The sequence below is a fragment of the Nomia melanderi genome, chromosome 14 (assembly GCF_051020985.1).
Source record: "Nomia melanderi isolate GNS246 chromosome 14, iyNomMela1, whole genome shotgun sequence".
Classification (NCBI taxonomy): Eukaryota; Metazoa; Arthropoda; class Insecta; order Hymenoptera; family Halictidae; genus Nomia; species Nomia melanderi.
This window is the reverse complement of record NC_135012.1, coordinates 4,535,317-4,562,554: the sequence shown is the minus strand read 5'-3', so window position 1 is coordinate 4,562,554 and position 27,238 is coordinate 4,535,317. Positions and strand designations below refer to the sequence as shown.

The following is a 27,238-nucleotide window of genomic DNA, read 5'->3' as shown; positions in this document are numbered from 1 at the left end:
ATCCTAAAAAATGGGGGAACCAGAGAAGTGACCGCTTCGTTCTTTTCAGGTGACATGGACAACCGTTGCTAGCGCGTCGGCTATCCGGTCGGGACGGCGAAGAAAAGCTCCCCAAACCTTCAGTTCACCCTGACTATCCCCGTGTGAGCATCGTGAATTCAATTCGTTTTGCTCTTCCGATGATGGCGGCGATGATGCATGTAGTGATGGTACTCATGCGATCTGTTCTCCTGCACCGCCGCCACCAATGTGCGCACCGCCTCCTCGTGCCCCTCGAAGCTGTCCGACTTCTTCAGCTGGCCGAGGGACGAAGCGGTCGTGGTCTCCGTGCTGCGTTTGCTCTTGAGTCGCGGGAACGTTTCCCAGGAGCGCTGCTTCTGCACCAGAGACGACGACTTCGGTGTAGGCCCGATCAAAAAAACCAGCGTTTTCCTTGGATCCTGCGCGGATTGACCTACCGTCCCGTCCGCGATGCTCGACCGCCTGCTCCCGGACCCGGTGGTGCTCAGGCTGTCGCAGCTCGCGCGTCGGTGTCTCCTCACCTCCGTCGACGCTTTCTCGTCCGCGTAGAACACGTCCTCCGAGTCGCTCGCCGGGTAAACCTTGCTGCCCTTGCTGGACTGGACCGGCTGCTCGTCCGGCACCGCGTGCACCTGCGCCTGTACGCGCTTCTTCGCCTCTCCCATGCTCGACGCCTCCGAAATCCGCTGGTACTCTCCCTCCTCGCCTGCTGGAATCACGCGAAACGAACCACTTCAACGTACGGACGCATAGCCGTCGTCAAAATCTAGCGAGGTTGCTGCTTCAAGTGTTAACTCATTGCGTACTGGTAACGGAGACGTTCTCGTTTTTGTAGAAAAACACTTAGCTGTGCAACTTTGCTATTTACCACAACGTTTAAAAAAATATTAAACTTGATTCGAATTGATTATCTATTTAACCCTTTGCACTCGGAAGTATTTCGTTAATACTTAACATTTAACAAAAAACGATGTTTTTTCAATTTAATTCAAAGAGAAATCACAGGTAAATTGAGAAACAAAGCTTTGTTATCTCAATATTTCACGCACCGATGCAATTATACGTAGTTCAATATGAAATATCAAATTTTCTAATTTTACTGCATCAAATCAAATGGCGACTGAGAGTCACCTTTCGAGTGCAAAGGGTTAAAATATATTACGTAACAATATGATATCTGAATTTTTGCATGTATAGTCGTATAAGTTGATCTTATTGAAAATTGCCATCCGCACAGTTTTCTGAAAATTAGTCGGTACGCAATGTGTTAAGATAGAACCGGAAGTCTACGAAGTCGGTAGCTGTCGATGGAACACGCTTGTTTGACACTGGCCGATTCTACCTCGCAATACCTTGAAGACGACTATACCGTCAGCGCGGTAATGACGAACAAACTGCGGATTCCTATGCGAACGTAAAGAGAGTTTGTGAATAGTAGGGTTGGAATTCGATTCGTTTCGAATCGAACGCATGAAATCTGCAGTCTAAGTCATTGTTCATTGTTCTTAAGAAGAAGGAACTAAAGGGTGGTTGCATTGAGAAGCGATACATCAATGGAGATGTATATACTTTCTGTTTCTTGGAACAATATTGGGTGTCTTCGTTCATTAGGACACAGCGGAAGGTGGTTCTATTTATGGCCATATTGGACTTGCTAATTCACTATATCGGCGTCTCTACATATACAGGTAACCCTAGTACAACATGATTCTGATGTGATTAGAAAATTAGGGAAAATCCTGGTGTAACGATTTCCATGGAAAGCAGGACACAGAATTGAAGCGATCAATTTCTCGTTATACTCGGATTACCTGTGGCTAAATCTATTTAGGTGTGTCCCATGCGGATTTCAATGAAATTGTGCGTGATGGTTGTGATCGTGCGTGTAAATCGTCGGTGACGAATGATGGGAAATGACCGGGAAACTGTAGTCGAATGTACATGCCGAGAAATGCTCCTCAAGTTCTTTGGAGAAAGACGCTATCCAGAATAAAACGGAAAAATAAGTTCTCGTTCGGATATCGAAGTTTGCCGCCCCTAACGTTCGATTTCCGATATCGTTCCGCGCGTATTCGATCACACGGGGGACAATTAATTGTTCCAACGCGACGGAGAGTACACAGAATCGCGTCGAGCAGACAATTCAATCGGACCACGGGCGCCGCTTCTAATTTACTCCCTGTGCAAGGTGTTTGTCTGATCGTTTTATGGCGTTGAATAGTACCGCGTAGACAATCGAGCGCCGGTTTTAATTGAATACCGGCCGTCGACGCGCGTTGTTTTAATTGCAATTCTAATGGCGTTCGATCAGAAGTGCACTCGAACGGCGAAGCCGTAGGACAAAGGTAACCGTCTCATTATACGCGCGAAGAATTATTCCAGCGTCCCATTAAATTTATTGTACCAGCTTAGAGTGGTTTAATCAACTTGTTTGTCAATTTAACACGTCCGCGTGACCCACTGATTCTTCGAATACTCACGAGTACAATGAACCTCATCTGTGTTTCTTTTCTACATCCAAAAAGTTTCATCTTTCGTGTTTACCAAAAATTGAACGATTGTCGTTTTCTTTAAACCGGTTAAAGACCAGCCCCGAACTCGGCCAATTTTCAGTCATCGAGTCGTTTCAGTGTGAATACTTTTGCCGTCAATTATTGAATCGATACACTGATCGGTTCACATGATAATTAGAAACGATCACAGTCACAGTGCGTCAACGAATGCCCGATCGCGCGACAATCGTTCCAGCTTCCATCGTGACAGACGACAAACACCTTTGCACATAGTCCTGAATTGGGCACGAACGAAGTATAATAATTCTCGTGTGCGTTCATCAGGGTTTTATTTCCATTGAATTTATAATGCTATCTACATAGTCCTGTGGTGGTGTGAGCGCGTCGGTTTCCGTCGGATCATCGGCAAACCTCCCTGACTCGTGGGTCACTGTTCTGATTCGATCCAGGCAGACCGTTCTCCCGCTACCAACACGCTATTGTGTAACGCGTTTTCCGCGATCCTCACGGATTTGTCCTTACCAGTCGTGTGTGACTGTGGTTGCTGGGTGTCCGCGTATCGTTCCGGTTGGTCGAGCCCTTCCGCGGAATTGTCGCCGCTGCCGCTCTTCAGGGAACGGCACAGCGAGCGTACCTTGCTGCCGGACGAATGGCCCGGCGGTGTTTTCGGTTTCGAGCCGTCCGGCGATTTTCTTGATCGCCGGCTCTGGCTACGATCGCGACCACCCTCCTCCCTCCCCGGCGATTTCTTCCGGTCCTCTTTACATCTAGCCTTCTCTTTCAGCTGACTGAACACTCCTCTCTTCGAGTCGGAAGACTTCGCGGTCCCGCAGACCATGATGTTTCCGCTGGAGTCCAACATGGCGCCGACTCCGGATGGGGTGCGACAACGTGTAGGCACCTCTTTCGTTTCTGCGGGAAGAGTTGGGAATTAATATTGAATTATGCTGAATGCACTGAGTAAGTGGGAGTGCAGTTGGGGCTCAAGTAGGGAAATAAATTTAGTCCGTTGAATGAGGATCCACGGTAAGATTTTATAATTGAGCTTTACGTGTTGCTGTATTGTATCTGAATTAATGGTTTTCAATAGAAAGAGATGTCTGAGTAGCTACTTCTGAGAGGAGACCTTTTATACCTTTCATATAGAGAGCATTGTCTGCGCTGTTGACAGTGGAACGTTGCGGTGGATGACGATGATCTTTGGTTGGTGCCTGCGTCTGTGGCTGCTGCGGAGGTTCCTGCATCTGTAAACGCGCCAGGTGATCCAGCAACACTTGCAGACCTTGATTACCAGCCGCATCTGAGACTGCTGTGCTCACTTCACCAGCTGTGACCCCTGCTGCGAACGATTTTATGAACGGTTCTAACTGCTGCGCAGCGTTCTGTAGTTGTTTCACCTGGTTTCTCAGGGATAGTATGTCGTTCATCTAAAACAGAATCGACATTCTCAATTGGGATCATGTTCAAGGCGAGAATAAAGGAAGATTGAATGATGACTGCTTACCTGCGAGTGAAAGATTTCCTTTTCTATATGAATCCTGCACAATTGTTCATCCCACAAGCCGTCAAACACATTTCTAAGCCTTTCCAATTCCATCTGATGATGTTCCAATTGTCGTTCCAGCATTCGACAATCTTTGGCCACATGCTCGTAACGTAGACCCAATGGCGGAGTGTTGGCTCTCCTCAGTACAGCCACATCTCTATGAAGCTCCCCTAAACGTTCCTTCACCAACAGCAACTGTTGATTCAATTCCTTCAGCTGAGTGTCGAACGTCCTACAGTGATTGGAGAATGGTTCACCGTCAATTCCGCCTTTTGTTGGGATCCTCTGTGGAGCCTTGCTGCTCTGCTCGGAAATGAAACGTCTCGCATGATTACCGATCATCCATTAGACTGTGCATTGTTTATACAGGTCTGAGTAAATTGTCTGACTACCACATCCTGCTAAGAACACTAGCGGGAGACGAAAGTTGTCTGTCTGGCGAATGGCCAATTGCGCTACGAGAATGTACTAGGTGTTCTGTAATAATAGGATCTACTTTCGAGGTAGATTTAGCAATAAATATGATTCTGCTCAAAACCATTTGAACAGATTCTATGAAAAATCTTTTCAATATGGATTTCCATCTCTTTTATAGTCTCGTTATGTCTGCTACTAAGTCGACCTCTGAAGTAGATCCTTCGTAGCTCAAAACACCCTGCACAACTGTCTAATCTGGCTACAGACTACCATCATATACCAAGTACAAGCCACATCATATATATCGAGAGTAAAGTCCTGTCAACAAAAATACTTACACAGAAGTGTGCACGAGAAATGCAGTGAAAAAGAAACTTGTAATATGAACGTAAAGATGGAGAGAGATTGTAAGTCGAGAGAGCTGGCGAGGCCGAATGTGGTTAGCTACCTGAATCACCGGCGGTTCCTGCTGAATTATCCCGTGAGTTTGATCGTACAACGACTCTTTCGGAGTCTGTGCCTGGCCTACATATGGTTGCAACGCCCTGGCGAATTCATTTTTATAGTTGGCCTTCAGATGGGCGGTCATTAACGGCGGCCTGGGTGGGTGACCCAGCTGGGCGACGCGGCTTAACCGTTCCAGCATCGGATGAGCTAACTCGAGAAATTGATATTTCGTCGCACCGCTGGTGAACACGGTGCACAACATCAAATGCATCTGTAATACTGGAAGTGCGCTACCTAGTGAAAGCAGTTGACCCCGGACCATTCTTTCTTTAGTCTCAAACTGCCTTTGGAGCTCTGTCAGAACATTTCCGTGCGTTTTGGTGATAGCTTCTTGCATACCCTGACAGAACGAGTTCAGTGCTCTCTTCTCCGAGTCTAAACTGAGCCGTAGTTCTTCCAACTGTGACTTCAAAGCCCTGACTCCTTCCCTCACGCCAGCCTGTAGTTCACAGATTGAATTAACTGCCCTTTCCATCTTCTTCGATGCTTGTAGCCAAGCATTTTCTATGTCCACGCAGTGTATCCTGGCTTCAGCTGGAGTATCACGGAAACAGGTGGCACACAGCATGCATTTGGCGCTCTGGCTGAACATTATGTACTGTTCTCCATGGGTTGGACAACGCCGTTGGGTTTCTTTGGTGCATTTGCTCATGTGCACCACCTCGTGTGAGGAGAACATCTTTGCACGGTGTGTGTGTTCTCTGCAGTGTGTACAGAGAGCTTGTCCTGAACACAAAGAATTACGCGTAGTGAGTACATTACGGTAGAGTTGTCTGTTTACAATGTTGGGTAGATATTTTTAGTTGCGTACCACACGTTGTACAAAAGAACATGGTAGACTTGTCTCGCTTGTCACAGTTGGCACATGGTGGATTCTTAGAGTTTGCCAACTCAATTAGCTGACGTATCAGTTGATCGGACGGTGGTAGTTGTGCTCCATCTTTTAGCTGCATCTGTTGCCTGTACACATCAATGTTTTCTACATTTATAGAAACTGAAGGGAATAGGAAAGTCCATTGAATTTATAGAAATAGTATATATCAAAGAGAAGGAGAATTTAAAAAGATCATTGCAACAGAAACTCCAGATGATATAAGAATTCATAACATGCACATGTGACAATAAGTATAAAATATAATAGACTTAGAATGGGTGCTTACAGTCAAATATCAAGTAGTGAAAGTTAAGAACAATGATTTACGTTGCAATGAACAGGGGGAAGTTTGATTCAAATGTACTACATCTTTTTTAACGTACGTATGTATCAAATTTCAGATTATATCTGGCGAGAAGATCTAAAGGCCCATTGTTAAGCACAAGATAGACCAAAGTATGCGGCACAAAAGAAGATGTAAGAATGAACAGGTAGTTTTGAACAATATAAGAATCGCAAGATGTTTCCAGTTCAATATTGACAAGGTAATGTGCTTTACAGTATGTACGTATTGATTTAAGTCCACAAGAAGAAATGCAGAATAGCACAGAAGACACTGTAACGTGCAGATGTTAGCCAAACCTAACCCAGACCTGGCATCGTCACCCACCCTAAGGACGCCATGCAATAACAGTCGTTGTTATCTACCCGCAGATGGGACAGGAGACTTTTCCGTCAATGTGAGGGCCACGGATGCAGCGAGCACAAAAGGTGTGAAAGCAGGATAGCAGACAAGGCTCGTTGTAATAATCATGGCAGACGCCGCAGATCAGAGGGTTCCTGGGCCCGCCACCGGGTACACCTGTCGTACCATCACTTTCGCCGACGCCGACGCCGACACCAACCCCGTCGACAGCCGACCCCGAGCTCGCCATCGTCGGCCAAACCAACGGCGGCCACCTGGAAACCAGAGAGCACACTCTTCAACGACCCTCTTCTGGACACTCCTCCAACGTTTCACATTTCACCAGCTCCCAGTTACACCCTTCGCACCAACTGCCACCCCGTCCCCGCCAAAACAACGTGGAAATTTCTCAACCGTTGAAAACAAGAAAAAATATGATAGAAGTATGTTTACCCCAAGACCGTTGGCCCGCCCGCCGCAGAAAACCCTGATGGATAGTTTATCGGCTCGTCATTCTAACGTAGTTTGGTGGGCAACCCCGTTTGCGCCTGACGATCGGCTCTGACGTCACTGAGGTGCCACCAATCTCGCCCACTTCCACGCCGGGGTGGTACGTACACAGAGAAAAGAGGACGGGCTGTGCTGCTGTGCCACTGCACGCGGCCAAGGGTGTAGTGGTGCGCACACAGACCGTACACACATGTCTACTCTGACGTAAGCACGCGGGGGTGATCGTGCGCTTACGTGCTCACCCCCTAGCGATGGGTATACAACTCCATCTCCCACCAGTCTCCGGGTAAATCTTTTCCTTAATTTGTTATAGTAGGATATCAACGTTTCGCTCTGCAACATATATAAATACCTAAATGCACTCTCTTATGAAGTCTCTTCAATATACTTACTGTAAGGGGTTGCAAGTGCATTATGCAAACTTGCGTTCCCATTATCAAGCAGATCATTTCTCTGAAAAACCACTCGCGTCGAGTATAGAATGTTAATATAAAAATGATTGTGTTCATCGATAGGGGTAACAATAAGATACAAAATGTACATTTTCATGTTGATTCTTTCTGGAACAAAGACCTGACTTGTTTCCATGTTTCAGGTAATCCTGCGGATCCTCGAACCCATCGCTTTCAGCAGGTTGCACGAGTATTGGTAGCAATGGGCTAGGATCTATGTGCGTGAGAGTAGCATCCCCGACGTCCTCGCCCCTCGGCACCTCCGTCACCCCGTTTTCTGCACTCCTGCAGGGATCTATATGCCCGACATATACATTCGACCTGCCGACGTATACATGTGCGAGCTGCTGGTACCGAGAGACGAGCGTATTCGCTCTGCACGGGAGAGCGTGGCTTGTTTCTCGTATATAAAGCGGGGGTAAAAAACAGAGAAAAGAGGGGACGGAAGTGAGAGTAGAGAGCGAAAAAAAGAGGGAGGAAGAATACAGGGAGGGGACAAAAAAAAGAGAGAAGGGAAGTGGGATTATGCATATTCCTTTGTATCTGGCGGCTTTTCGTCCCACAGTTTTCATCCACTCGTCGCCGCGATATTGACGAAACGTAATACTAAATTTGTTCGAGTCCTTCTTCCTTCTCCCTTCTCGCTCCCCGCGTGCGCAGGGAGCGTGCGCCCTTTTAACCTACAAAAGAGGACGACGGAGGGATGCTGGGCGACTGCATAAGTACGCTAACCCCTTTCAGGCAATCTTTCTTCTTCATCTTCTATTTTTATCGCGAGACGATTGTAGTTTCCATCCCCTACTCTCCTACTGTTTCGCCTACACCCTCGCTCTCTCTCTCTCTCTCTCTCTCTCTCTCTCTCTCTCTCTCTCTCTCTCTCTCTCTCTCTCTCTCTCGCTCTCTCTCTCGCTCTCTCTCTCTCGCTCTCGCTCTCTCTCTCTCTCTCTCTCTCTCTCTCTCTCGCTCTCTTTCTCTCTCTCTCGCTCTCTTTCTCTCTCTCGCTCTCTCGCTCTCTCGCTCTCTTTCTCTCTCTCTCGCTCTCTTTCTCTCTCTCGCTCTCTCGCTCTCTCGCTCTCACTATCTCTCTCTCTCGCTCTCTCTTATCTCTGTTTCTCTGCCCACCCGCGAATTCCACGAGACTGGACTTCATCTAATCGTTCCGCTCGAATTCTAGGATTTATTTGTCTGCGACAATGGCCACGGGCCTGCGAGCGAACCGAAGCAGCCAGCCTCCAGCTATCGATCGCTTAAAAGATCCTACGGGAGAAGGACGCGTCGGAAACGTGTACTTACTGCTCCAATCTGCAGAGCAGGAATCGACCGTTTTCGGTCGTTGGACCTGGACCCTCTCGCGTACACCTCGATTAATTAACCGTTTAGCGTTTGAGCATCGCTCCGAGGATAATGAGAATCTGTTATTGGTTAACGGAACGATTTGCTCCTTGGATGGCATCGCTCGAGAAAAGATACGACCTATTGTAAACGACGGACTGTGGGTTTTATGTATTTTCCATTTCACCTTCCTCCAAATGAGCTCTCTATGAATAGTATAATTGATCTGTTAGGTGTAATTATTGGAAGTGGAATTTGAAAGACTTTGATCTGTATGAAGATCCACGTTTTAGGCGTGTTGAAAGCGAATAGATAGTTACTTTGTTAATAATTTCTTAAGGATACGAACTGAAAATACCGAAGGCCGTTAAATTAGCCCTCAACCCCTAAATCCAATATCTAATGTATTCCGCAAGAGAAAAAGTACGGCCTACGTGCTACGGAGATACCCGACGGCCGGAGAGTGGATAGCTGACCCTCGAACGGGTCAGTGAATGCTAATTCCACGACCCCCTTCCTCTCGCCGGTAACCGCAATGTGCATCTCCTTCAGGTTATACCGAAACCGGTCCAAAAAATTCATCCCTGTAGAAGGCATCGCGGAAAATCACTGCATCTACGTTTCCATAATACTTGGCGTGTTTCAGTCTTATACGTCATATTCAATGTCATCCTTCTGTGATGCATTACAGATTGTGAGTTTTAGGCCAACTGTTTGGTACGTCGTACAAGGATTGTTATATCGCGAAACCTCTTGCAGAATCCTGTAATCGGTGAACATTGAATTAACCCTTTGCACTCGGAAGTATTTCGCTGGATATGTTTAACATTTTCTAACTAGACAAAGATGATGTTTTTTTAGAGGAACTCAAAAAGAAGTCACGAGTAAATTGAGAAACAAAGCTTTTTTACCCCAATATTTCAAATTTTCTAATTTTACTGGAGTGCAAAGGGTTAACATTCCAATTGCAATTAATTGAACATTGTTAAAGTTATCCTCATGTCCTACAAACTCGGAGGACTATATAATTATTAATCCTTCACAATTCGTTTCTGTAAAATTATAACGAGCGTGATGGTCTCAACTTGTAACCGGTAGCGACAATGCTAACTGCAACAGGGTGAAACGCATCGATCACTCGGAACAGCCGCAACGTCTCGCAAAGATCGTCTTTCGAATTAAAGTTCCTAAGGACTGACTCCTGTTAAATCCAATATAATTTCTTCAGCGCCACGGGCGCGCGAAAGTTAGTGTACGCCGGGCCTTCGATTAATTAAAAGCGACTCCGTGCCGTTACAGTGATAATTCTACTCCTGTGTATAGCTCCGCATGTATTTCCGTCTATGTGCTCAGGCATGTGTGTATGTGCGTGTACGTATACACGCGTCATTGTAACTACATAAGCAGTCGAGTGTTCCATGCGCTTTTGATTCACCGATATCCTGAATGTGTGCCAGTCTCTGTTCGTGTGATCCGATCGACCGGTGAAATTTCACCGCGTTCGGGTTTATTAATATTCGTTTAATGTAGCAACGACGATTATCGGCGGTACGTGAACTTTCAACTTTACCCGTGAACAGGATGTCCCAAAGTATGGGGTCCGGATACAACGAAGAACTACACTTCGTTGACAAACTTTATAATGACAGTTAAACTGTTTTTTGTTGTTTCGTATTTGTAGGAACAAAAGGTTTTAAATTTCTTTTGAAAATACAGATTGTAACTTAGAAGAAACAAAAGACTTTAATGACTAGATTGCGAATCGTATGCGTTAATTATCTGTGTGTTTGGTGATTTTATTGTAAAAGTATAAGTTCATGAAGGAACCTTAGTCACTGTTTGTAGGTTTTTCTTACAATTCTGTATTCTATCATCTTTTGCAATTTTGAAACGACCGGTACATAGTTACCCACGAAGTTATTACATTCCCAGCCAGTTCTCTACGGAGTAGCGTTCCATTCTTTGAAAGTTAGTTAACCGGCGGCGTCTGCGGCTCTTTTCTTCCATCGCGCCTATACTCTGTATTCTCGCGGTAGACGTGGTCGTTAATGATACGTGGTTCGTGGTATTCGCATCTCATTCAGGATCATCCTACGAATCTCTTTAGCTACCATTTAATTACTCAGTGTCAGCTACGCTTGAAAATTCTGTACCGTGACGGATAAGGATGAAGAGATACCATGGAAACATTAAATCCGGTTTTTTTAATTGTATCAAATTTACAAAATTATGCGAGAGTAACGTATGCCGACATATTTTATGTCAAATATATCGTTCCTTTGAATAATTGTACAATATATTTGTAGCTTTCCTCTTGATACAAATATATTGACAATAACGAGAAACTTTATAGTTGAATTTGCTGAAAGCGTTTAGATTCATTAATATTATAACAGTAAGAACTGACTGGATGTTATTTATATTTTTGTCACTACTGTTATTTAACATGATTAAATGCGCTTACAAAAAAATAAGTCTCAGACATATAGAAAAAAATAAAATAGGAAAATAATGAACGGTTGTATTTGTTTTGACTGTAGTACAGAGAAAATATGCGAACAGATATTGTTAACAAAACACGATAACAACCTGTTAAAGCGAGATGAACATATCCTTGATCGTTCTGTTTATAAGTAACAGGATAATATATAAGTATACATTTGGTTAATGCCAGTGATTTACATATCTTACAATCTCCTATCATGCTATCTTCATAACCAGTACATTCTTTTAAATACATTAAATAATATACATATAAAAGAATGAACTCGTTACGTAGTTTTATCATAATAAACAATATCCTCATAATTTCAAACGATTCTCGCTATCACAGCCAAGTCATGTAAACGTTGTGCCAGCTGAAGGCAGTCAGGGGCATCATCATGGAAACGTGACAACGGCCGTTAATGCCATGGTGATTTCCAGATGGTAAAATTCACCGATAAGCCAACCCCTACAATCAGTAAGACAAGGACGGAGAATTTTTTTTATTTTTTTGAAAGAGGCTTAGAATCTTTTATGGTCTATTGCCCAGTGTACGTGGTTACAATAACTGATTTACTAACTTATACTATTTTTAGTGGTATTTTGTTTCTCTTAGTTGACAATTTCAGTGGCACACGACAGGTTCGTCATCTAACAGTGAATAGAATGACTTATTTTTCTAGAATTCGGTTATGGGAAAGATAAGCACAGAGGATTTTCCTGGAACACATTAGCATCGCCATCTAGCGATGAGTCGTTAGCTGAGTTTCTCCCTATCCCCATAATGAGTAAGGCAAGTACAAATTTAGCACTTCCCATGTCACCTACTTGGAAGAAGCATCTCATCAGTCCCTGGTACCTACGCGCTAAACATGATGACAAAGGAGGTATTCGACAAGGTCAAACATGTGATCTCACGAGAAAAAGACAAGGACGCACGTTGCAATTCGCACAGATCCGGGCAAGCGATGGGTGATTCATTAATATCTCGACTTCGACGAATGACTCATTAACATTTGCAATCGGAGATTATACCATGGATCTTCCCTTACATTCCCATATAATTTTCGATAGGATTTTATTTCGCGTCAATCACTTATCAATTATTTTCTGAATTGATGTCCCGAGGTAACAGAATTGTTTTAAATTCAGTTCTCGCGACTAACCTAAGAAAATGACGCGATTTGACCTAAGAAAATGATAAAATTTAAAATTCAATATTAAATGTTTATATAACGCATCAACACATGGAACGCCGAAATAAAATAGTTGTTTCTCTTAATTTATGCAAGGTATTTCTTTATGTCAGTTGTAAAAGATATTCTTGACGTTTCATTGGAAAATAATGAATGTTTGTTGAGAAAAATACTCTCGAGTGCAAAGGGTTAATTAATCTCTCGGCCATGGTGGTTTTGATTAGGGACCCGCAGGTACCATGGGGTCTCCAGAAAATCCTCCGTAATAGTACCCCGACATTCCTTACATTCTTGTAATAGTTAAATAGATAGATGTAATAATAGTGGGGACCATTAGCGAGTACGACCGGAAATCGTCGAATATCGCCGATAAGGGATGAAAAATGGGAAACATGATTCCGAAATTTCAGGATTAGTTTATCGTGAGTCGCCGTTCGCGAAGGAAATCTCTCTCTCTCTCTCTCTCTCTCTCTCTCTCTCTCCCTCGCTCCCTCCCTCCCTCCTTCACTCTCTCTCACTCCCTCCCACCCTCCCTCACTCTCTCTCACTCCCTCTCTCTCTCTCTCTCTCTCTCTCTCTCTCTCTCTCTCTCTCTCTCTCTCTCTCTCTCTCTCTCTCTCTCTCTCTCGTCTCCTACACAATTGGACAATATTGATTTTGGACAATTGAAAACTTCATTGATTTATAATTCAATTATCGGATTAAATCAATTTCTTTAATCATTTTTCAGAGATTTATCGTCTTTTCAATAATTGTAGACAGAAGACATGAGGAATTTGATTGTTTAAGAATTAAATTGTGTACGTTTTTGTTTATTATTCCAGTGCATAATTCAGATAACGGATAATCGTTAACTATTCGAGCTCGGACGCGAGGAAAATTGATAGATGTTATTTATTCGTGTTACGAAGTATGCATTTCACAGATCAGACATTACAAATTTTATGAAAAATAATTTTTGAAATTCCTATGGGGTAGCAGCTCCGGTTTTTGCAGATAGAAAAATTCATTGTGCAATAAACAATGAGAATGTACTTTATACAGTTTAAAATTGCGAATTCTGTTTAATATTCTTATAAACGTTTATAAGAAATGAATGGTATAGACAAAAAGGTAATGATCAGACAAAAAAATTGAAAGAGCAGGCTTTCTATTTATTTATGTTCATTTACACAGATTTAAACAAAGTTATACCTAACCTCAAAATAATAGCCAAAAATGTGTTCTACATTTCAATCCTGAATGCTAAACAATTTTGTTAGAAATGTTATAGTTTTAAAAAACAATGTATATTAAACTTCAATATTATTTGCAAGAATTCCAATTATTAAAATAAAGTCACAATTTTATTTCTCCTTCCCAAAATTCAGAACAAAATTAAACGTTTTCTTTATGCAATGATTGTAAATGTTACAATTAATTTGTTCATTATCAAATATTTCACAAATATTGTATTAATAACACACAATAGTGTAATCTATTAATAAAGCGTTAAGATAACAATTTTAAAAAAATCGTTTTAAAATTCTGCTGCCTTATTCCGATTTAGTGGCGCAACATAAGACGAATCGGTGTGAGAAACTCCTTAAACCGTCGCGGGAGACGTACGCAATTGGTATGGGAAACCCTTTAAATCCTGTGCTGGGATCTCCAGAATCGGTGTGAGAAACCCCTCGAACCCCCACGAGGGACCCCCACGAGGGACCCCCGCGATAGACCCTCACGAGAAACCCCCGTGAGAGACCCCCACGGAGACCTCGAATCAATGTTTAGTGGTACCTGAGACACACTAGTACTATTTGGCTAGAAGTTTCAACGTTCTCCTAATAGGTGGCGCATCAATCCAGGAGTGGACGGGTTTCTCACACTGATTTGCGGGTCTATCGCGGGAGTTTCTCGTGGGGGTTCGAGGGGTTTCTCACATTGATTCAGGGGTCTCTCGGGGGGGTCTCTCGTGGGGGTCTCTCGCGGGGGTCCCTCGTGAGGGTTCGAGGGGTTTCTCACATTGATTCGGGGGTCTGTCACGAGAGTCTCTCACGGGGGTTTCCCGTGAGGGTTTGAAGGGTTTCTCACATTGATTCAGGGGTCTCTCGTGGGGGTCTCTCACAGGGGTTTCGAGACGTTTCTCACACCGATTCTGGAGATCCCAGCACAGGATTTAAAGGGTTTCTCACACCAATTCCGGGGATGTATAAGGGGTTTCACACACCGATTCCGGGGATCTCCCACGGAAATCTTTCGCGAGGGTTTGCGTGGCTCTCATATCGATTCGGGGGATATCCCGCGGGGTTTCTAAGGGATGCCCGAAGGAATTCTGTTTTGGAGTTTATAATTTTTTACTATCCCGAAAATAAGTCAAAAACGGGCAAGTGCTTATGCCACGAGATTTATACGAAAGAAGCTGAAAATTTTGGAACTCTAGGATCTTGAACTCTCCCCAACAGTGGCACAAAAGCTCAAAAGCACTCAAACCTAGTGGCTCAAACTAAAAAAGCCTATCTTTTAACTCTCTAGGAAAATTAAGATCTCCCCAAAATTGCTCAAAAGCTCAAGGGATCTAGCTACAGGAGGCTCAAACTAAAAAACCGCCAACTTTAATTCTCCGCGAAACTGTGCTCTTTCAAAGATGGCTCAAAACCTCGAATGCTCTAACTACAAGATGCTCGAAGTAAAAAAGCTCAGAATATCACTTTCTAGGAAATTTTGTTCTCCAAAAATGGTTCAAAAGCTCACTTTTCGAGCTTCCTTAGAATGAGCCTCACGAAATTAGAGCCATTTTCGGGTGAAATTAATATCATGGAGAGCTAAAGTTTGAGCACTCTTATTTTGAGCCCCTTCTACTTATGACTCGCGAGCTTTTGTGCCGCTTTTTAAAAGCTTAATTTCCTAGAGAGTCAAATTTGGAGCTTTTTTTAGTTTGAAACTTTTGTACTTAGGTATCTCGAGCTTTTGAGCCACTTTTGGTATAGCTTAGTTTCGCATAGAGTCAAATTCCAGCTTTTTTAGTTTGATCTTTCTGTACTTTTGGCTCTCGAGCTTTTGAGCCATTTTCGGATGACTTAAATATTCCAAAGTCGCAAATTTGCAAGCTTTTTAGTGTGGGCCCCATGAAAGAGGAGCTTTATTGCTTTTATGCCACTTTAGTGGCAGTGTTAAATACCTGGCAATTCTAAATTTGGTAGCTTTCTTTAATTCCAGCGCTTTGGCATCGGTTCTTTCAAGCTTTTGCGCCATTTTGTATGTGATAAGAGATTTAAATGTTAGAAATTCCCGAGTTTTCTTAGTGTAGCCATCTGGATGTGCTAGCGTGATAACTTTTCAACCTTTTTTCGGCCACTAAGAAATCTGAGAATATGAATGCTCTAAGCCCTTGTAAATTGTGCGACTTTGTAGAGTCAAGTCCCATCGATCCATCACGATACACACCCTGGAATCTCCTCGAGAAACGCCCTGGAACCCTTACGATAGGCTGCCGTAAGCAGTGTGAGAAGCCCCTTGTACTGTTGCGCGAAACCTCCCGAATCGGTGTGAGAAATCCCCACGAGAGATTCCCGGAATCGGTGCGAGAAAGCCCTCGAACCGTCGTGGAAGACCTCCGGAATCGGTATGAGAAACCTCCTCGAGAAACCTCTGCGAGAGACCCCCGAAATTAGTTTAAGCCATCCCACGAACCGTCGCGAGAGACCCCCCGAATCGATGTGAGAAACCCTTCGAACCGTCGCGAGAAACCTCTGGAATCGGTATGAAAGACCCCTTGGCATCGGTGTGAGAAACCCTTGCTCTGTTTACGTGCGCCATCTACTCAGCACTCCCTGAAACTCCTAAACAAATAGTATCAATTTAATTCTGCTAGGTGGCGCCAATCAACCAGGCCTATCCTCTCTCTTCCATGAATGTTTCCTTGTCTTTCCTAATAACCGCTAGATGGCGATGCTATCGTGTGCCACGAAAATTCTCTATCCTTGTCGTACATTCGCTCTGTCCTTGTCTTACTCATTGTAGGGGTTGGAATGAACGGTGGATATTACCCCCTGTAAATCACCATTAAATTAACGGCCGCTGTCACGGTTCCGCGATGATGTCCCTGACTGCCTGCAACTGACATTACGCTTTCATGACTTTACTTTTGGAATCCATATTGTAAATGTTCTGTTAAACAAAGTACAAGCTGATGTTTGTGTTTTTTTTTATTCATAGTGAATTCTTTGTTTTGTTATTTAGAATTGGAATCAAACGGAATTAAGGAAGATCTTTATATATGTAAAATTTTCTTTATTAACACATTTTTTATTGCACGGTACATATGTGTGACACGTTCTTTTGTGATTATTATCTACAATTATACAATTCAACATTGTTATTATTATGTACAATTATACAATTCATAAGTTTTGTTTTATATATGCAGATAAATAAAGTATATGTATAGTAGTGATTTATTTTTACATAATATCTGACTTCTCAACTTTGTTTTGAAAAATTCTAATTTTTATGAATAATGGCAGTTTAATTTATGTAAGTATTCTGAAATTATTCACGATTAAGAAAAATATATTTTAATAGAACTCGTTCAAATGAACCGCCCAGCACGCGAGCGTGAAATCAGCACTTGCCTGACACTATAGTTTCTTTGTGATTGTCGGGTTCGTGGCGACAGAGGCTTGGTGAAAAGTGGATACGTGGTTGCGAGACGATGGTGGTCGAGCAAAGAAATTCCGAGTTATTAAAAGAGAACCAAGCAAATGATGCTACCGAGCCGAAGGAACAGAAGGCGTACTCGCTGGAAAGTATCCTTTTTCGACAAGTTTTTAGTATACATTACTGACTCTGTCAATGCCATATGTCATTTTCTAACCTCTGTTTGTCATATCGCGCCTACTGGAAGCGTATAGCTTTAAAATCTGTCGATATAATTATATAAAAACATTTTATATAATTTTATCAATAATTAAGGTAGAATACAAATTCGTTATCTTTAAACATGAACAGTCTTTTATTTATATTTCGACTGGCATTTAATACTTCGTATTATCTTTGTTAAATGTAGTTAAATATAATTAACTACAACCAGCTCTTTATTTGTTATTTTATGTTTTCACTATATTTTTAATTATTTGAAATCACCTTTTATATAAATTTCATAAGCATTGTACAATTGTATGATCCTTAATGAATAATAAACAGTTTTAAAGATTATTAAAGAAGCACAGCAGCAACATGGGTTGAGACATAGTGATTATCAACGGTACCGTGGGTATTGTTCAAGAAGGCTAAGACGCTTAAGGAAAGTGTTAAAAGTTCCACAAGGAGATAGACGTCATTTTAAAAGGAAAGATATTACACCTGCAATGATCACTGATGACAAATTTCTACAAATACCTTTGATGATGGCAGAACGTGCTTGGAGCTATGCTATGCAGTTGAGACAAGAATCTAATACAGAACCAAGAAAGAAATTTCATTTAGTATCTAGACTAAGGAAAGCTGCTACTTATTCTTTGCAGCTGCAAGAACTAATAGAGGTAACATAAACTAAATTTTTAGTTTGTAATATGTTAAGGTTTTCATATAAAACAATTTTTACAGAACATTAACTGCGATGCAAGAACAAAATTAGAAGCTCAAGCATATGTTGCCTGGATACATGGTTCCTTACACTTTGAATTACAGTTATGGAAAAAAGCTATGGAGAATCTAAAGAAAGCACAGGTAGTATATGGCAAGTTGGCCTCAGCACTACCAGAATTAGAGCAAGTAATGTACAATGCTAGAGTGGAAGAACTTGCTCCTAGCCTTAGATACTGTGCTTATAATATTGGAGATACCACTGCCATAGATGATTTAATGCAAATGAGAGGTCAATTGAGTGGAGAGTTGCTAGCTAGCTTAGACTCATTGATAGCTCAAACTCGAGAGAAACAAGCTAACACTGAGGAAGTGACTTGGCGTGGTAAATCTTGTGGTACAGTGCCACCTAGAGCAGCAGGTCTCTTAATTGCAGACTCAAGATTGAATCAAACGTTAGATAAAACAGTTACAAATCAAAGTAAAATCGATTTATTAGAAGCACACCTGATAGATTGTAAGGATGCTATCTCAGCTGTAAGGGACTTCTTTAAGAATGAGTTGAAGAACAAGGACAATGATAAACTAACACCGCCACAACATTTGATCACTTATCTGCAATATATTAGGTTGTCGCGTACCCTTGAAAGAAATCTGGCGTTGATCAAAGCTGCTGAAGAGTCTGGCAAAGCAAAGCCACAAGATATTGTAAGACTGTATGAAGCAGCTCTCCATAATCTAGTTGAGATTTCACAGTTGCAAGACGATGAAGAGTTTGTGCGTGAACAAGAGGCAAAGACAAAAAGTTACAGAGCTTTCAGGTGTTATTACATGGCTCAGTCTCTAGCAAATCTGCACAGATGGAGAGAAGCAATGCTTTTATATCAGAGATCCGCACAACATGTAAAAGATGCATTAAGTTACAGTAAAATGCTTCCTGACTCGTTGAAAGAGGCTCTAGAGAAATTGGAGACTTCTATAGAGGGTGCCAAGTATGCTGCTCATGCACATAGCGTATTGGAAGAAGAACAAGAAGACGATACTGGAACCAACAAATATACGAAGACAAAGAAACCGTTGTATGAACGCCTGCACGAATACAGGGAAGATGCTGCGCTTCTTACAAAGCAGCCTAACGTATACAAATTGCCACCATCTATGCAGCCTATTCCTTGTAAGCCATTGTTTTTCGACTTGGCTTTCAACATGGTGGAGTTTCCGGATTTGAGCGAGAAACTCGGTGATCAGGCTAAGAAAGGTGGTCAGGCAGGTATTACAGGATTCGTTAAAGGTCTATGGGATTGGGGAAATAAATAAGAAAAGTATATTATAAACGAAAGATACTGGATTTCTAATGTTACTGCACGTGGTGCGATAATGTGTTTTTACCGGTTCTCAAACGCCTCGATAAGCATCGAGTTTTCACTTATACAGACAGCAATATTGATTAAAGGAAATAAAGAAATATTATTAATATATAATTGATGTTTTTATCTGAATTCCTTCACCTCCTATTTTACTACCTGCAGAATGAATCAAAATTAATCTGGTGTGTCACACCGAAAATAAGAACACTAAGTAAATGGAAATTTTGAAAAATCAAAGTTAGAATAAAAATAATATAAAAAACTACCACATGTTGACGCGGTAAAAATTTAAATGTCTTATCTCGACAGAGTCGATATATCGCAGAACCTTGACAGTTCCCTTTTTTGGAGGTTAATTGAAGATAAAGTGGTCTTGATCACAAGACAGTACAAGACCTTGGATATTAATTTTTATATTAAACGTAATTATTTCATAAGTACCGTACAAATTGTTTTTATTTTAAATTTGGGTATAGATTCGTTTGAAATGTAATTCGAAATAAAAGTGGTTGCATCTAACGAGTTAACCTTAAAATCATTTAATATCTTGGATATCATGGTTTGCAGATCCACGTGTGCTCCAGAAAGTTGAAATCATGACAGAAAATACGAATGCCATAGATACAGAGCTGAGAGAATTAGCTGTTGCGCTGTTTGAAATTGACGCGCTTAAATTTGGAGAATTTGTGACCAAAGTTGGTTTGAAAACTCCAGTATATTTTGACTTAAGAGTCATAGTCTCACACCCAAAAGTTATGGTACAAAAATAATTCAGACAAAACTAATTATTTTATTGAATTAACGCGATAACCCAGATGATTTATATATTATTTCCATTTTCTTTTGTATTACTAAGGCTCGTTTGGCTAAGGCACTATGGAAATTTTCGGAAGAGTGTACAAACATATCTCAAATCTGTGGTGTACCTTATACAGCTTTGCCACTGGCCACTTTGATCTCTGTCGATTCTAATGTACCTATGTTGATAAAAAGGAAAGAAGCAAAGGCTTATGGTACAATGAAGATGATAGAAGGCCAATTTAAACAAGGAGATAATTGTATAATCATTGAAGATGTAATTACTAGTGGCAGCAGCATTTTAGAAACTGCACTTACTTTAAGAAAGGAGGGTTTAATAGTGACAGACGCTTTTGTGGTAATTGACAGGCAACAAGGCGGCAGAAGAAACATAAAAAATCATGATATTAATATAAAAAGTTTATATACGATTACCACTATTATGGCTTATCTTCTAGAAGCTAACAAGATCACACTAAAGGTTGTAAAAGATGTAACCGATTACTTGTTAAAATATCAAGCACCTCTTATTCCTGTTCAAGGTAAATAGAATTTTTACATTGATAAATCAGTTTTCCATTGGCATGGTTAAATAATTTCAACCTATATTTTTTCAAGTTCCAGAAACAAAACTGAAGGAACCATTTTACTCTCGCGCGACTAAGACTAAAAACGAAGTTGCATCTAAAATATTCAACTTGATGGAAACAAAACAATCTACCTTATGTTTAGCAGCTGACTTAATTAAAGCTGACTCTATTTTGGAGTTAGCTGATTTGACAGGACCACATATTGTGGTATTAAAGACGCACGTAGATATAATAGAAGATTTTAGCGATGATTTTATAAAACGTTTAAAAGATTTAGCTAAGAAGCACAATTTCTTATTAATGGAAGATCGAAAATTTGCTGATATTGGCAACACAGTATCTTTACAGTATCAAAAGGGTATTTATAAAATCGCGGAATGGGCAGATATTGTTACTGTTCACGCGATAGCAGGTCAAAGTATTATAGATGGACTAAAAACTGGTTTAGAAAGTATTAACAAACCACGTGGTATTTTTATATTAGCTCAAATGTCTTCCAAAGGTGCATTAACAAATAGCGAATATGCACAGCACGCAGTATCAATTGCGCAAAGTTCAGATATGGTCACTGGCATTGTTTGCCAGTCAAATATTTTTACAGATCCAGGTCTCATTCAGTTAACCCCTGGGGTAAAGCTCGCCGAAAGTTCAGACAACTTAGGACAGCAGTACAACACACCAGAATCTGTAGTAAATTCTGGAGCAGATCTGGCTGTTGTTGGCAGAGGTATTTCCGAGGCAGAAGATCGATTAGCCGCTACATTAGAATATAAAAAGGAACTTTGGATTGCTTACGAAAAACGATTGCAATAGAAGGTACTTACAGTTACCTATTGCCACTAGGTCTATATGAAAATACAAGAAAAAATATATTATTTTTTTATTTTTAAAATACGTGCGCAACAATTAAAAAGTGTAAATAATTATATAAATTTACGAGTTTGGAAAGACCGTAAATAGAACGCGAAAATGTACAAAGATTTTCGATGTATATACATTATACAACGGTACGCTAATCCACATTCATATTATTGTGTGAAAAAAGCATTTATAAAATATATCCGAACGTTTCTGTTAACGTTCGATGATAAAAAAATAAAAGTCGTAAATGAGGCGATTTTATAACTGAAAATGTACGTCGAGTATTTTATAAACGTATTGTTGGTTAATTGCTAGGAAGATTGACAAAATTATATATATCTCGTTAGGCTCTAATGTCCTGCCTGGTCAGGATATTAAAAGTTTGTTCTTACAGGACTTCGCCAAATTTACGACTTCAATATTTCTCTATTATTGACCATGTACACGCACACTCTTTGTTATTGTATTTTTCATAAAGTGCAAAAATTCCAGTAACATGTACCTCATATAAATGCTATTGTGTAAAACTACTCGTTGTATTTGTACTTGTACGCTCTATACATAATTTAGGACGCCGTTTAGATCAACCCTTTGTGATTATGCAAATTCTTTTATGCAATCGTATTGTAATATCAAGAGATACATATACACTTTCCATTAGAAACGTATTTCTTCGAGTTAATTAATGTATCACCTATGATAACTGACATTAAAGAATATTGGTTCGCAAAGGGCTAACGATAAAGGGATCTTCCTTCTTTAGCATTAAAAGGTGCATTGATTCATAGAATATTTTCGAGTAACTGTAATCCAGTGTCTTCTTAAATTATATGGTTACCTTTTTATTCATCTTGAGAATTTCTTTTACACCTTAAAAACATGTAATAAAAAAGACTGTCCTTGCAAATTTGGAAGACCCCTTAACATCACAAACAAGTACTATATTTCACACGGAATTGTATGGGTGGAATCCATAGTCTCACTCTTATGCTTCTTTGCTTTTGGTAAGTTCTTCGACTAGTTTCCGGAATACCTGAGCCACCTGGCTATCCGGTAAAGTTACTAAAACACTCTGTCCCGTTTCAGCCAATTTACCTACTTGTGGGTCTATGGGTACTTTTGCGAGGAATGGTACATTTACCATTTTTGATAAGGCTATCCCTCCACCCGCGGAAAATATATTCGTGCATTCCTGAAATGCTTATTCTTTGTAAAAGCAATAAATAGATTTTTATAAAGGAAGATGAATAGTTCATTTACTAACCGAACATGAAGGACACACGAATCCACTCATATTTTCGATAATACCAAATATATGAATGCCAGTTTTTCTACAAAATGTTACTTCCCGGAGAACATCATCCACAGCAACTGCTTGTGGAGTAGTTACTATAAGTGCCCCATCACATTTTACACTCCTATAAAACATATCTTTATTAGTACAAATTAATGTCATGCATTCATTATGAAATACGAATGTTTAATACAATGTTTGTGATATTTCCACTTGTAGTACACATTCGACCAGAATATAAGAGCTTATCAATCTCATGACCATTCGCTTATCTGACTAGAGTTATGTTTCGTTTGGACATCACATGATTCTTAATCACAGTCACATGTGAACGACCAAGAGCACATGATATTGGTAATACTAAAGATCTATAGAGCAAAACATTTTCCTTTAAGAGTCAATGCCACAAACATATAAAAAATTAAAAAATGAATAAGCAACAAAAGGAAGGAATCCATTTTAATGATACCTTAAATTTTCCATCACTGTAATATGTTCATCCGAGGTTCCTGGTGGTGTGTCAATGATCAAATAGTCAATGTCTTGCCAAACAACATCATTTAAAAATTGCTTGATCATCCCGGTTTTCTTGGGACCTCTCCAAACAACACTGTCATTCTGACTTTTTAACAAAAATCCTATTGACATGACAGCCAATCTTTGTTCTTTGTCAGCGTACACCGGTACCCATCTTCAACACCCAAACAATGTTAATGACTAGATTGTGTAACATTTATGATTGTTTAAAACTCAGCGGAATAATACACATAATACAGTTCATTCAAGCTTATATATTATTTAGTGTCTATAAGAACCCTTAACATAGCAAGCAAAGTTCTCTTTCCTTTTAGTTTTCAAAATTAATCCACAAAAGTGTATATATACACTAATTTGTTAAAAAATGGAAAGTATATTTTTCACTATAGAACAACATTTTAATGAAATTGTACACAAACCCGTCAGACGATTGATGGACATCTTTGTCCTCTAAATTTAATAGATAAGGCACACTAGGTCCACAAAGATCGACATCTAACAAACCCACCTACAACATTTTGACATGTAAGCAATCTAACCTAGAAATAAGGTGTACAATATTCTACGACTCACTCGAAATCCCGATTCTTTGAGCGCGAGAGCTAATTGCGTGCTGACTGTTGATTTTCCAACACCACCTTTACCAGACAGCACTAACAACACATGCTTAACACCTTCCAGCATTACGAAAATAAATGCAAAAACACTACCGGCGATGTAACCTCTACGACGGTCCGTCGCGTTCTGAGCGCTCCGACTTTTAATGAGGACAATACAGTTGGTAGGACAAGGATGACATTGTACGGTCAGTTTCCCCTTTTTTCGTACTGAGGAAATATATTTGAAACATTTTTTCCTTTTCCTTCTTTCCACAAAATAATGAATTTTCATTAAAAATTTTCAAAATTATTATTATAGTTTTAATGGAAAAGTTATATAGCGAAAAAAATATAGAACAGCAGATTCTATCACTTGTATTGCGCGTGAAGGAGTAACATTTAAATTTATTTTGTATACATATAGTTCTAAGTGTCTTATAATGTATAGGAAATGTGCAAGTGTTTTAAAGAAAATATATTTTTTTTATATATTTAACATTTTATCGCGAACATAGCGCTATTCGTATGCGGGAATCAATAGATACTTGTAACTATTAGCAACAGTGACCAAAAATGGTAAACATAACATTGTGCGCTGTGTTATCCTGTTCTTTAGTTTACTTTCTTTGTTTAAGGGAAAACTTTAATTTTAAATATTCTTTGAAACATTAATTTACATTTTTTCATTTCTTTTTTATTAATCTTTTTGTGTTCCAATACTCACTGTAGAAACTTGTGTAATAGATACTGTCAAGATCTAAGCCAGCCTCTTCTGAGGGGGTGAAGAGGTCAACATCGGAAAAGAAAATACCTAAATTAGAGGAATTTTTGGAGAAACGAGATTATACTGGAGCTCTTACACTTCTCGAGTTCAACAGCACCTCGGAGACTAGTTTAAACTTTGAACTATGGATGGGCTACTGTGCTTTTCACCTAGGAGATTACAAACGTGCTGCTACAATATATGAAAACTTGAGAAACAAGGATCAAACAGCTGTGGATTTGCTAACAAACTTAGCTTGTTGCTATTTTTACCTTGGGATGTACCCTGAGTCACAGAAAATTCTGGAGGATGCTCCAGATAGCAAACTGAAGAACAGACTTCTCTTTCACTTAGCACATAAAATGGGTAATGAATCAAAATTGAATGATTACAATCACATGCTACAGGATGTCATAGAGGATCAACTCAGCCTGGCATCCAATCATTACCTTAGAGCTCATTACCAAGAGGCCATTGATGTTTATAAAAAAATTTTGCTGGAGAACAGGTTCTTATCTATGTGTTTTCTTCTTTACCTAAACGTCAGAAATGTTTGAATTTTAACTCAACTGTTCGCCCAGAGACTCAGATAGTGATAATTCAAGTAGTTTCGGTGAAGACAATATGTCTAGTAAAGTGTCAGACATGTGCATGATTATGAAATTGAAAAATACCAGGTACCCAATCCTTTCCTCATCCTTTTCCTGTGATTCCCACAATCAAGGCAGGATAAATATTGATCAAAGTTCTCATTTCAATGTCCACTTTGCAGAGAATATTTTGCATTAAACGTATACGTTGCTCTGTGCTACTATAAACTGGACTATTATGATGTAGCACAGGAAGTTCTTCAAGTGTATCTGCAAAAGTATCCTGACAGTGCAATTGCAATTAATCTGAAAGCATGCAATCATTTTCGATTATACAATGGAACTGCTGCACAGAATGAAATGAAACAGTTAATAGATAAAATGTCCAACTCTTTCAGTTCCAGTCATGATCTTATACGTCACAATTCAGTTGTAAGTATTATTATGAAAGATACATCCAAGCTATGTAACGTTTAACGCTATAAATGAATTAATGACAGGTATTCAAAGGTGGAGAAGGTGCGCTACAAATTTTGCCCAACTTAGTGGACGTTATACCAGAGGCTCGACTTAATTTAGTAATCTATTACTTGAAACAAGACGATGTGCGAGAGGCATTCGAATTAATCAAGGATCTTGAACCAGCAGTACCACAGGAATACATTTTACAGGGGATAGTTAACGCGGTGATGGGGCAAGAGACTAATTCTGTAAGCAATAATAAACCTCACATATCAGTAAGCAATCACACTAATTAAAACTATACATACTTTTAGCGAGATAACATAAAAACAGCCCAACAATGTTTCCAACTAGTGGGCTCTTCAGCGTCAGAATGCGACACCATACCTGGAAGACAATGCATGGCCTCTTCCTTCTTCCTCTATCGCCAATTTGAAGAAGTTCTGGTGTATTTGCACTCGATCAAAACTTACTTTTCTAACGAAGACAACTTCAACTTCAATTATGCCCAGGCACAAGCAGCAGCTGGCTACTTTAAGGAGGCAGAGGAAGCATTCTTAACTATACGAAATGAAAAATATAAAAATGATTACATTTACATTAGTCTTCTGGCTCATTGTTGTAAGTGTTCTCCGTTACTGTCCATGAATACTAAATTCAGCAGTAACAACAAGAACGATAACAAGTATTTCATCATCAGATATAATGAATAAGAAGCCTCAGTTGGCATGGAATTTATACTTAAAAATGGACACGACTACGGAGTCGTTTAATTTACTGCAACTGATCGCGAATGACTGTTACAAAGTTGGTGAATTTTGGTACGCCGCAAAGGCCTTCGACATGTTGGAACGGATGGATCCTAGTCCTGAGAACTGGGAAGGAAAACGTGGCGCTTGTTGCGGTACATTTCAGTATATTGTAGCTGAGAAGCAGCCCAAGTGAGAGAGACTTCCTTCCACGACAATTGTCACCATGACTCGTAGCGCTCTGTCTAATGAACTCTTGTTTTTGTTCCAGAGAACTGTTACCTGATGTTATACAGCTTTTGAAAAATACTTCTAATTCTCAAGTGGATCAAATCATCCGGGTGATGAGAAAGTGGGGTAAAGATAACCGTATCAACTGTTGACAATTAAAAACTACTGAACAATAAAGTGGGCGTTATCGTTAATTGTATCAGCCACGAGTGGCCTTATCTGATAGCAAACAATTGGACAGTGTTAATGCGTTTTGTATCGCGGCTCGATCCGCTATCTGAAATACAATAAAACT

General features: G+C 40.3%; 5 protein-coding genes across 10 annotated transcripts; 3 read left to right on the top strand and 2 right to left on the bottom strand.

Moving 5' to 3' along the window:
• Positions 1-158: 158 nt before the first annotated feature.
• On the bottom strand, positions 159-7,190 carry LOC116427019 (RING finger protein 207). 4 transcript variants are annotated; one of them, XM_031976853.2, is made up of 9 exons: positions 7,017-7,189; positions 6,587-6,838; positions 5,816-5,964; positions 4,946-5,730; positions 4,039-4,383; positions 3,670-3,961; positions 3,057-3,446; positions 459-730; positions 159-377 (listed from the first exon to the last, which is right to left on the bottom strand). In XM_031976853.2, the coding sequence occupies exons 2-9, from the start codon at positions 6,811-6,813 to the stop codon at positions 159-161; spliced, it is 2,679 nt and encodes an 892-aa protein (XP_031832713.1). In that variant the 5' UTR covers positions 6,814-6,838; positions 7,017-7,189. The 4 variants fall into 4 exon arrangements, with proteins under 4 accessions (XP_031832713.1, XP_031832712.1, XP_031832711.1 ...); XM_031976852.2 differs by having other exon boundaries at positions 159-727; positions 7,017-7,190; XM_031976851.2 differs by having other exon boundaries at positions 159-730.
• A 9,965-nt stretch (positions 7,191-17,155) lies between these two features.
• Positions 17,156-19,583, top strand: Srp68 (signal recognition particle 68). The gene is made up of 3 exons (XM_031976813.2): positions 17,156-17,324; positions 17,722-18,059; positions 18,124-19,583. The coding sequence occupies exons 1-3, from the start codon at positions 17,231-17,233 to the stop codon at positions 19,417-19,419; spliced, it is 1,728 nt and encodes a 575-aa protein (XP_031832673.2). The 5' UTR covers positions 17,156-17,230; the 3' UTR covers positions 19,420-19,583.
• Positions 19,584-19,736: 153 nt separating this feature from the next.
• Positions 19,737-22,386, top strand: r-l (rudimentary-like). Of its 2 annotated transcripts, none has more exons than XM_031976845.2 (4): positions 19,737-19,891; positions 20,037-20,227; positions 20,326-20,809; positions 20,886-22,386. In XM_031976845.2, exons 1-4 carry the CDS (start codon positions 19,762-19,764, stop codon positions 21,668-21,670), a joined length of 1,590 nt encoding a protein of 529 aa, XP_031832705.1. In that variant the 5' UTR covers positions 19,737-19,761; the 3' UTR covers positions 21,671-22,386. The 2 variants fall into 2 exon arrangements, with proteins under 2 accessions (XP_031832705.1, XP_031832706.1); XM_031976846.2 differs by having other exon boundaries at positions 19,810-19,958.
• Positions 21,836-24,265, bottom strand: Nubp2 (NUBP iron-sulfur cluster assembly factor 2). The gene is made up of 5 exons (XM_031976847.2): positions 24,123-24,265; positions 23,969-24,057; positions 23,482-23,703; positions 22,983-23,136; positions 21,836-22,910 (listed from the first exon to the last, which is right to left on the bottom strand). The coding sequence occupies exons 1-5, from the start codon at positions 24,231-24,233 to the stop codon at positions 22,704-22,706; spliced, it is 783 nt and encodes a 260-aa protein (XP_031832707.1). The 5' UTR covers positions 24,234-24,265; the 3' UTR covers positions 21,836-22,703.
• On the top strand, positions 24,214-27,235 carry Ttc26 (tetratricopeptide repeat domain 26). Of its 2 annotated transcripts, none has more exons than XM_031976844.2 (7): positions 24,214-24,354; positions 24,893-25,419; positions 25,684-25,933; positions 26,002-26,211; positions 26,278-26,584; positions 26,664-26,904; positions 26,984-27,235. In XM_031976844.2, exons 2-7 carry the CDS (start codon positions 25,061-25,063, stop codon positions 27,093-27,095), a joined length of 1,479 nt encoding a protein of 492 aa, XP_031832704.1. In that variant the 5' UTR covers positions 24,214-24,354; positions 24,893-25,060; the 3' UTR covers positions 27,096-27,235. The 2 variants fall into 2 exon arrangements, with proteins under 2 accessions (XP_031832704.1, XP_031832703.1); XM_031976843.2 differs by lacking the exon at positions 24,214-24,354 and adding an exon at positions 24,365-24,724.
• Positions 27,236-27,238: the final 3 nt, after the last annotated feature.

Bases quoted from the DNA above. Each gene is read 5' to 3' on its own strand.
- LOC116427019 (XM_031976851.2), bottom strand. From the start codon at position 6,813: ATGGCGAGCTCGGGGTCGGCTGTCGACGGGGTTGGTGTCGGCGTCGGC. The intron at 3,962-4,038 runs GTAAGCAGTCAT...ATTCTGTTTTAG, and splicing joins AGGAAATCTTTCACTCGCAG to ATGAACGACATACTATCCCT. The intron at 3,447-3,669 runs GTATAAAAGGTC...CTCTTCCCGCAG, and splicing joins CAATGCTCTCTATATGAAAG to AAACGAAAGAGGTGCCTACA.
- Srp68 (XM_031976813.2), top strand. From the start codon at position 17,231: ATGGTGGTCGAGCAAAGAAATTCCGAGTTATTAAAAGAGAACCAAGCA. The intron at 17,325-17,721 runs GTATCCTTTTTC...AATAATAAACAG, and splicing joins GAAGGCGTACTCGCTGGAAA to TTTTAAAGATTATTAAAGAA. The intron at 18,060-18,123 runs GTAACATAAACT...CAATTTTTACAG, and splicing joins AGCTGCAAGAACTAATAGAG to AACATTAACTGCGATGCAAG.
- r-l (XM_031976845.2), top strand. From the start codon at position 19,762: ATGTCTTATCTCGACAGAGTCGATATATCGCAGAACCTTGACAGTTCC. The intron at 19,892-20,036 runs GTAATTATTTCA...CATGGTTTGCAG, and splicing joins TATTAATTTTTATATTAAAC to ATCCACGTGTGCTCCAGAAA. The intron at 20,228-20,325 runs GTACAAAAATAA...TGTATTACTAAG, and splicing joins TCTCACACCCAAAAGTTATG to GCTCGTTTGGCTAAGGCACT.
- Nubp2 (XM_031976847.2), bottom strand. From the start codon at position 24,233: ATGCTGGAAGGTGTTAAGCATGTGTTGTTAGTGCTGTCTGGTAAAGGT. The intron at 24,058-24,122 runs GTGAGTCGTAGA...AAAATGTTGTAG, and splicing joins TCAAAGAATCGGGATTTCGA to GTGGGTTTGTTAGATGTCGA. The intron at 23,704-23,968 runs GTTTGTGTACAA...TGGGTGTTGAAG, and splicing joins GTCCATCAATCGTCTGACGG to ATGGGTACCGGTGTACGCTG.
- Ttc26 (XM_031976843.2), top strand. The intron at 25,934-26,001 runs GTAAGTATTATT...AATTAATGACAG, and splicing joins TTATACGTCACAATTCAGTT to GTATTCAAAGGTGGAGAAGG. The intron at 26,585-26,663 runs GTAAGTGTTCTC...TTTCATCATCAG, and splicing joins TAGTCTTCTGGCTCATTGTT to ATATAATGAATAAGAAGCCT.